We start from the raw sequence: 10,230 nt of genomic DNA, 5'->3' as shown, positions 1-10,230 counted from the left end.
CAGGCTCCACCAATCGCGCCTGCTGGCTCGTCGGGCCTGGGTCTGTAGAAGTAGGCTGTTTCGAAATCAAAATTCCATCCTTAGTAGGGGTTGCCCTTTGAGTTTTACTCATTCTCGGAAAAACAAATATACAATAGTAGTTACTATTATTGTATAGGCCTATCCGGGCTTCGCCTTGACGAGAAACAAACTTATTTTTATCTGTCAAGGGTAACTCTGAGCGGTTACCGCTCAAACGTGGTCGTTGTATATGCCGGGGGAACTACGCATGCGCGTCATCGGGATCTCAGTTTGCACCGAACGTAACTATGAAATAAAATGCTCAGTTTAACTTGACTTAGATAAAAAGACTATTAAATAGTTTTGTCTATATTTTTATAATATTTCCAAGCCTTTAAATGTTTTCATACCCCTGGTTTTGTAATGGTTGGTGTTCAACACCAATCTATTCTTGTCCAAACATTCATATCTTGATGAATGATAAACTATGTTTGTGGAATACATCAAACTTTCCATAATGTCATATTTCTATAGAAATCCTTAATTCATAGCAATTGTTTCCAATCTTTTCTCTCTTTTCCTCAGCATTCTCTCTTTCCTCCATATTTACATACAGTTCTGGGACCAGATGTGATTCATTCCCCATCTCTCATATTTTAACAATCCATGGCATTCAATTCTTAATTTGTTTTATTTCTCTTTGTTGAGTGCTGCAATGAAATCCTCTAGTTTTTCTTGAATCCTTCGGACTCTCTCTGTAAGAAAAAAAAAACCAAATAGGATGTTGAAATTTCAAAAGGATTATTAAACGAAGGAGGCTTACCAAATTGAGTAGATGAGTACTGCTTAGGATTTCAAATTGGTTTTTATGGACAATTCATTGTATTTTTCACATAGAAATGTACATCAGAATTATGTGTGATATGTACAGTATGTACAATTAGCACATACAAATTTGAATGTTTTTTTTTTTTTTAATTATTGTAATGTAATTATTAAGAATTGGTGCATATTATCAAACACAAAATACATGAAGCACACTGTAGTCACAAGATTAATAAATACATAAAACAGAAAAAAAAAAATCAGTTCTGCATTGCTTCTCTCCACCCAGGAGTATAAAGTATTATGGTGACAGTATTTTTGGTTGCTGCTACGGAATTAACTACCTCGTCCCTGCCCCAATCTCTTAACCTTTTCAAAAACCATCTACTGTAATACAACATCTGTTTTCAACTTTTTAATTCTTTTTCATAATAACAGCGCAATGAGACCTTTTTTTTATGTGCTACAGCAAATTTATATACATTACATTGCCCCAATAGACATTGCATTGTCAAATTTCAAAAGAAAAAAGAAAATGCAAAACTTTTGACTTGCATGACAATTGGAATGCTAGAAGATGATGTTAAGCCTTCAATCATCCACAACATTCCAAAATCAAGAAACAAACTCTTGTTTAGTTGATGCATTTTGGAATGTGATCAGCTGGAAAATATTCTGAATATGCAACAAAAGAAGAAGTATCTTATAATGCAGGTGCTAATAACACTCAAATTGTTCAAACTTTGTTTTGCAAGATTCTTCAAAATCTTATCCATAAATTTTCATGACAAATATACTCTTGGGAGATTTTGAACTCATCCTGACAAACGTATCTTTACTATTGAATTCTACTCAGTCCTAAATGCAGCACTCCATACACAGCTCAAATCTCCTACAAGCAGGCAGCTCCATGGTCTGCTCATTTTACAAATCAGGCTTAGTTTTATTTTTCAATATAAAACACAGGCTTAGTCAGCGAGCCGTCCGGCCATTTTTTTGGACGGCTACTTTTACCGTGACGGCTTGGCCTAATCAGCTCGGCCTAGCCTAATTGGGCCTGGTCTACCTTAGCAAATTCTTTATATTCTTCAAATCTATCAAATGTTTCCCAAAGATGGCTTCCATTTTGGACAGCCTATTTCGTTTTTCTGGCTAAACCCCTGATATAAAATCATCTGATGATGTTTTTATATATTTTTTTCTTTAGTATCACTTTAAAAAAAATTATTTCAATGTGAAGGAGATAAGAAAATTGTTACATATAATACAAAACAGAGTGAATTATTATGATTATCATTTTCGAAAAATACGTAGTTCATTACTTGTAGAAAGATGTCTTGTTTCAGGTACTATTTTTTATTATTGTAATGAAACAATAACACACACAAAAAAAAAATAATAGTAAAGGGATTTAATGGAATTTGTTTGGGCCAAAAAGTCAAATCTAAGAAAAACACAACCAAATGATTAACTCAAATTATTTCCAGCTTTCACCTTATATTCTTATTATGTTGGAAAAACGAACACAGCAAACGGAAAATAGAACATGAACAATGACCACTGGTCACTGCAGTCAACGGCTATTAGTGCTTATGTCCTTTTTACAGTTGAATAAAAGTGATATGATTTGCCCAAAGCAATCGTGTACACTAACAAAAAAAACCCCTTAGCAAAGGAGGTACAAAAGGCAGGATTATTTCATCGTAAATGTTTGTACACCGTGAAATAATAATTACAATCTCTTTGGGGTAAAGCAGAGAATTAAGGGGGTCTAGTTACCAAGGGATCAATATCATCTTACTGGTAGAGTGGAGTCTCTATCCAATTATTATTTACTTTCACCCAATTAACTTCCAATTGGAATTAAATTCTGTGTTATTCTCGGATAAATCAACATTTTATCATCAATGGTCTTTTAAGAAGGTGAATACTGAGAATGGGGAAGTAGGGAGGATGTTGTGATTATGACACAGGTGACAAAAATTACCAAGATTGGTGCATAAACTAGTCACCTTGCCTCAACTATTAAAAAAATAATTTTAAACAAAGCTTTGATAAAATTAAATTCATATATACACTATCTAAAAAACAAATAAAATAAAATGAAAACACTGAAATTTAAAATTATTTTTAGCAGATAAGGCGAGACTTTTTTTAGACCTTGTTTAGCGAACCCGCCGACTGCAAATATTGATTTCAAATAAAAATAAAATTTTATTTTTGGCCAATTAGCGCAACAAAAAGTGGAAATTGCAGAAAAAAAATTAATTTTTATTACGCCCTCCGCTGACTTGAAATCTCCAAAGATAAGACATGCATATTACTGTACTTCCTAATTATATGAATTTGAAGCGTTTAACCATCCCATTTTACATTCACCAATAAAAATTTATCTTTATTTTCTCCTCCGTCTGGATGTTTTTGGCAAAACTATTTTCTAAATAAGGAAACAAAATTTCATTTTTATTCCGCCCTCCTCCGATGACCTTTAAAAAAATAAGTACGCGAAACAAGGAATAAAAAGAATCTTGCCTAATCCAGTTAAAAAAAGGAAAAATAGTTTTGAAAATTTGGTTTAATATTAATGAAATGCTGAAATGAGCTGATCAAAATCATGCAACTAACACAATGGAAAGTTATCAATAAAAAGATTGAAGAAATCTCATATAATTTCGGAGAAAAATAATTGAGCTAATTATGGCAAGACACCAGAGAATATATTGTCTATCAACCAAATAAAGTAAAACAAGATTAATTTTAAGATATACTAAGTATTAATACAGTAACAAAAGATAAACCACGTGCTAATTTCCTCCATTCTACATCCAAGGTGCACCTCTTCCATCCACTACTATTACCCCTTGTCATCTCAATACCACATCCCCGAGGGTGAGTAACATAAAAGCGGATTAAGATTCCGGGATCTTAGAAAGGTCATCGGGATAAAAAGTAGTACTTTAATTCCGTTTAAAATGTAGAATTAGAACAATTAGTATCACCGTTGGCTTCAAATACTGTTGGTAAAAGGATTACTAAACCAAGGTCTACAGCAAGCCTTGTGCTCACTTACCCAATATCCATCTAATCTGTACCATGTGTTCTGCCTCACTCTACATTTAGCTTTCGCATTTAATTTTCCCCTTTGTAATCTTATCTCTCCTAATGTACCTTCCAATATTCTGATAAATATCTATTTGCTAAGTCATTTGATCATATTTATCAATTAATTTATAAATCATAATTTATAAATCCAACTTTCTGCGATATAATAAAGTTTCTTAGCCACCATTCATCTGGTTAATAAACAGCCTTTACACACACCTATTTTCATCTTGTCACTATGTTTCTTCCATCATACTTTTCCATTTTTATTTTATTTAAAACATTTTTAACAAGAGTGATCAAAGGGAGAGGGGTTTATTAGCAGCTTGAGAGAATGCGTGGACAGGAGGGTGAGAGTGAAGACTTTACTATAAAGGCTACACCAACATGAACATGAACTGACCTGTTCTGCAACTCTGGGCCACTCATTTGCCTGTGATATTCATTTTATCCATTTTTATATCAATTTTTTCTTGTCTTCGTGCAAACTCATCTTGAATCTTGAAGCTGGGCACTCACTGCACACGACGGTCATCGGCCGACGCGATTCTATAAACAACGCAACGCGACGACTTAGAAATAAAGAATATAGACGTATGATGCAGTGAGTGCCCAGTCTTAGCTTAAAGTACATAACATTATTGGTAAAATAAATAAGCCATACTGAAATGTAGATAGAATATTGTTTATGACAAAGACTTAAAAATAAAGAATATAGAAAAATACTTTTTTAGCGCTTTTACATCAATTTACTCTCATCTTTCCTGAGATTCCATTCAGTTTGCAGCCACTCACACATGACATTTTAAGTAAAGGTAATAAGCTATTCTTTATCCTTTTATGAGGAATTAAAATTGATGAAATCATTTAATGCACAAAACTTTAATCAAACTTCGATGACAATTTTCTAGGTTTACTTTTACTGTAATGACATCATCTACTAAAACTCTTTACAGCATGTTTCCCAGAAATGTGTTTCCCAGAAATGGGATCAAAACAAGAACAAAATTCAGTTTTTATCTCTAAACTTCATTCAGTCTTTGCGACTTTAGCAGGATGTGCAATTCATCAGTAAAAGCTAATCTTATACTAGGGATTAACATAATCCAACAAATTTTGTTTTTTTACCAGGATTGGTTTGCATTCAATCAATCAATTTTATATCAGTGCGTTAGTGTACAATATTCTTCAGTCCTTATTGGATGATCCACATATAATAACACAGAATAACGATACAATCTCCGACTGGTGATTGTTCTTGTGTGTTCTGTGGAATGTACCATTCCATGATGTGGTGCACCGCCAGATTATGTAAATGAACCAGATAAATATGTTTGATGAGTGTGTCAGTGGTTTTTATAATCTGCAGATACCGGAATTCAAATTAAGAACTTAAGCTTAATTATGCCTGAAATTTTAATCGGTATCACATGTTAGTATGTTTATATTTCAAAAAGTTATAAAATAAGAAAAATAAATAAGGTTTCAATTACCATAAAAATAATATAATTATTATTGATTAGACATCATTACAATTTTAATATTTTTTTTTCTACAGAATGTAATGGGCCCTATAGAAAATCAAAGTTAGCATAATCAGCATTATTAAAAAAAAAAAATTGATCATTAATAATGGCATAATAACACTTTAGCATCACTATGATACTTTCAACTTTTGACCGACTTTCGCATTGGTTCCCATAGCTGACCTTCGATGCAGTATGGCCTGTTTGCCATGATAGCTTTTCTGCGGTATTTCTTTATTTTGTTCCTCATTTAAGGTTGACCTTAGAGCTATTGTATTCACGGCAGGTGAGATAGCGGCAAATTCACAACTCCTTATCCAGGAAACACTGGATATTATACAGGTCGAAAGGTGTATCATACCATACAGGAATATTATTTTTTCTTATGTTTACATTCTGATGATAGAGGGAAAAACACATTATTTAAATAGATTTACCAGGTGAATTAGAATATAACAAGGATTTAGCAAATTTGCATAAATAAGTTAAACAAAAGTTAGTACCATAGCATTGGATTTAGCAAATATGCATAAATTTACAAGTTAAAGTTGTACACTTTTCTGGGTTTTTTTTTTCTATTTTTTTATATAGCAACAAAGTAAAGGAGATATTAGTTATTAAAATTTAATTAATCAATTAATCCAAGGTTGGTTAGCAGGATGCCTTTTTATCAGTATAGAGAACTGAAGTGCAGATACTTCATAACAGCAATTATGTCAGGATTTAAGAACAGGCTTAATGAAACAGGCTAAAATATTTACTGTGTAAGTAGTTATTTGAGTGAGGAAGTACAGCATGAAGATGCACAATCACAGTTTCACTAATCATTCGGTGAGCATTGATGTATGATGAGAAATATTTCAACAGCTTAAGCAAGAAAGCTTGAAATTATAAGAATCAGTTAGAGGGATTATCAGTTAATCCTTAAGTAGTGGGGATTATGGATGTGAAATTTGCAAGGTACCTTTACTGTTTGCCTTGAAATAACTAAGTAGGGATTAAGGAGGTAAAATGAGGAAGATACTTTCTAGAGATTTTTTTTGCATGACGGCTTGTTTCTGGGAACATTCTACAAGTAATTTGTCGCTGAAGTGTGTGGGAAGGCCACATAGATTAGTACATCTAAACACATTCCTAAAAGTTCTCTTTTGAACAGCAGCTTATTACTAATGATCCTCAAACTAATACAAAAGGTCTTTGTGAATAAAATCTCTACATTTGTGCTGGACTGACCAAGTAATTTTCACTGATGTTTAGGGCTAACCATGGAACAGCAACACAATTGGGATGGGTCCAGTCACTACCAGTAGCGTGAGAAGGGATAGAACGGCTCTGGCGGGTCTGTGTCATTACTGAAGCCAAGAAGGGATTGGCCAACAAGTATGGATCAGGGGTGGCGCCAGGATTTGCCCGAGGGGGGAGGGGGGCCAACGCCCTGACGAGGGGTCAGATTTCTGAGGAAACCAAAGTGGGCGGGGTCAAGCTTCGTTTAAAAGGTTCCGAAAGTGGTCCGGAAAATTTTGACAATTTAGGTGTTTCAAAGGCTTATTTAATCGATTTTAGAAGTCTATTAATATGTAGAAAATAAATTTTTTTCCTCCCCGAAGAATTGTGCTTTTCTCCCCGATGGGGAGACCAGCTCTCCCCGACGGGGGGCCCTGGACCCCCCGGCCCCACGCTGGTGCCACCCCTGGCATGGATGCGAGATGTTTCTGTCAGAGGCAATGCCGCTCCTCGATATGTTTCATCTCGCTGCCTTCGTTCTTCTGACAAATCATTGTTATCTGCTCTGTACGGTGGTCGTACTTTTTCTTGTTCTGCATCTTCTCTATGGAATGAACTCCCATTATTTGTTAAAGACTCGTCCTCATTTGGTTCTTTTAAAATAAACCTAAAAACTTATTTGTACACCAAACTTCAGGGTACAATGCACCATTACCATTTTTTTGGAATTGGCGCAATATAAATGTTTGATTGATTGATTGATTGATTAGAGATAGTTAAGATCTATGGACTAAACGTAGAACTGATCGTTCGTTGTATGATCATAATCAATTCTAGTTGCTGTTATTAATTGACTGGAACAGTTGTAGCAGGTCATCGACAAGCATGACCCTCCCATTTATACTTCTGGGTGAAGAGAGGCAAATGTAAGTAAAGTGTCATGCCTAAGGAGACAAGCAATGCAACGAGTGTCGGTCTCTAACTCCTAATCTTACAAGCAGAAGTCCAACACCTTACATGCTGTACCACACGCTCATACAAGATCGTAATGCAACTCAAAAACACAGCAATCCGTTAAAAATACAGAAATGATGCAACTTAAAACACTGTAATCCCTTTGACATAATAAAGGCTATGTTCTCACACGGCAGCTAACGGTTAGCAGGAACCGGATCCTGCTAACCGTTAGCTGCCGTGCGTCCATGCGAGAAAATCCCGATCCGGATACCAACAATATGATGATCGAATCACTGGCAAATAAGAAACTGGAAATTGTAAACGCCTATGTGTGATTGGTTGATGATAGAAACGCCCTCAACTTGCTAACCGATAGCCCTTGCTAACCGTATCCGGATACCGCTAACGGTTAGCGCTAACCGATTGGACGTTCTCACGCAGGTGCTAACGGTTAGCTCCCGATCTGGATACTTGGGCTCTTGTGAGAACCAGGCTTAAAAGTTTGTTTTTTTCAAAGAATCATAAGTTTGAATTGACAACAATAGCTGTTATCCTTGAGACAGAGATATTGATCAGAAGTTAGTTGTTACCTGGCTAAAGATACGGCTGGACTACCTGGGACCACAGGTAATCACCTTGGGATTAACACCTTTCCATGCTAAACTTACAATACATTGTGATCATCTAGTCAATAAATTCTAACACATACTATTGTATTATTTATTCCAGTTTATTGTCATCTCTCAATGTAGTATTTTTTGCTGGCTAAGACCCTGTTTCCAAATCGTAGGGTATTTTTTTTTGATAAATCAAAACACATTTCTGAAAGATGTTGGTGCAATATTTTATGTTAGTGTGTCCACAACTAATGTTATTGACTTAATACTATTATTCCATACATACTGTTACAGTATTGATACTTATTGTTAGTTAATGAGTTCATATTTAATATCATTAGTTGATTCATATGCAAATGTTTTTAAGTTCATACTTAACAATTGATAGGTGACCATTCGTAGTGTGAAATAACACTCTCATAAAATCCTACTAACAACAAATTATTGCCCCAAAGGCAGAATTAATTGCTACCAATGTAGACTGATTAACTCCTAGATGGTACATTGTGGGTCAGAGATTAGCTGGAGGGGGTAGACACAAGATAATAGGGAAAATGAGGTGAGCAAATTTTGGAATTGCTAGACGCCTGGAAATGACAATTTCAGCGATCTGGTGTTTCCCAACAGCGGTCCAGGGTTCCCCGGCAGGAGTGAAGCACCTGGGCAGTCCAGGGTTCTCTGACAGGGGTCAAGTGCTTTCCTGGATCCTCGATGGTGCTGCAACTACTTTTGGAGCAGCCCCCTTCCCAGTCTCCCCACTTGCAAGTAGTTAAAAATCATCAAAAATCACCTTATTTTGAATGTTACCACCCGTGAACTGATCATCGAGCCCCCCCCCCCACTTCATCACCACCCCCCTTTCAAGACTTCTAGATACGCCACTGTATCCACCGGTCCAAGGATAAATGCCTGACAACATACAATTTAAAACCCCCTCAAGTGAAGCATTCAATTAACAACTTACAATTTGCAGATTAAAAACTCTTTTAAACAAGCCACCAAGAAATCAATATTGATCTAAAGATGGGTTTGATCATATTATGCTACAGTGACAAAAAGCCTTGGAAGAAAAATGTCAATAAAACTGAACGCTAGATCCTTATACTACCTCCCATGATCCATTCAACTTTAAATAATAGAAAACACAGAATTGTTTGTGTATTCTTATCGGTGTACGGTAAAAATGGCCAAGGTAAAAATGGCCCCAAATGACCAGTAGGTAAAAATGGCCCCCAATAATAAAATTCTGTATTAAAACTGATTAAAAAAAATCATTATATGCATTTTTTAAAAACTGAAATAATTTAGTTTTTAAAAAGAATCTAATATATAATAAATTGCCATTTATATTTTACATTTTGCAGGAAGTACAGATTCAAAGATAAAAAAACAAGCTATGAATAACACTTTTTATTAATTTTTTTCTATTTAAATGTTAAAAAATAGCAATAATTTAATCAATAAATCAACATAAATCATGCATTTATTAATACTAAGATAATGTATTTGTGGCCAATTTCACGAAAGGGGAATCACAATTTTCCTGAAATTCAATCCGGGTATTGCTAAACCCTGCAAAAATGGGTTGTTAGAACATCAAATTCTTATATTTTTTTTAAAGAGAGTTTTTTTAAAGAAAAAAAATAAAGCCACTGGTTTCTTAGCCAGTAGTAGCCACTTGGATTTAGTTGGCTGGGAGAAAAAACCAAGTATGCAAATTAAATAAGTTGCTTAAATAAATGTATTCCTAATTATTCAGTTCACTAAAAACATATTTGGTTATCAAATACTTCTTTGAGGTAAAACTTTAAGCAGAACATTTAAGTTTGTGAGAAAGTAAGCCTCTCCCTTTTCACATACATGAACTTGTGATTCAAACACACAATTGATCCACATGCTTTAACTACTGTTTATTTGCATTGTTTATAACATGTAAAGTTAATTCATTTGATATTTAACAAAAGTGAAGTTTGTGGTTA

The 10,230-nt window shown here is 34.6% G+C and overlaps 1 protein-coding gene across 1 annotated transcript in view; it reads right to left on the bottom strand.

The window, feature by feature from the left end:
• Nucleotides 1–358: 358 nt before the first annotated feature.
• The window catches only part of LOC117101911 (dynamin-like 120 kDa protein, mitochondrial), a 49,728-nt gene continuing 39,856 nt past the window's right edge, over nucleotides 359–10,230 (bottom strand). The window contains exon 24 of the mRNA XM_033242026.1: nucleotides 359–755. Coding sequence (XP_033097917.1) covers nucleotides 691–755 — 65 coding nt within the window. The 3' untranslated portion in view covers nucleotides 359–690. The remainder of the gene's footprint in view (nucleotides 756–10,230) is intronic.

Source organism: Anneissia japonica, unplaced genomic scaffold (genome assembly GCF_011630105.1).
Source record: "Anneissia japonica isolate Jap-2015-1 unplaced genomic scaffold, ASM1163010v1 scaffold4988_len2956909_cov206, whole genome shotgun sequence".
NCBI classification, from domain to species: domain Eukaryota; kingdom Metazoa; phylum Echinodermata; class Crinoidea; order Comatulida; family Comatulidae; genus Anneissia; species Anneissia japonica.
This window is presented reverse-complemented; position numbering and strand designations above follow the sequence as displayed.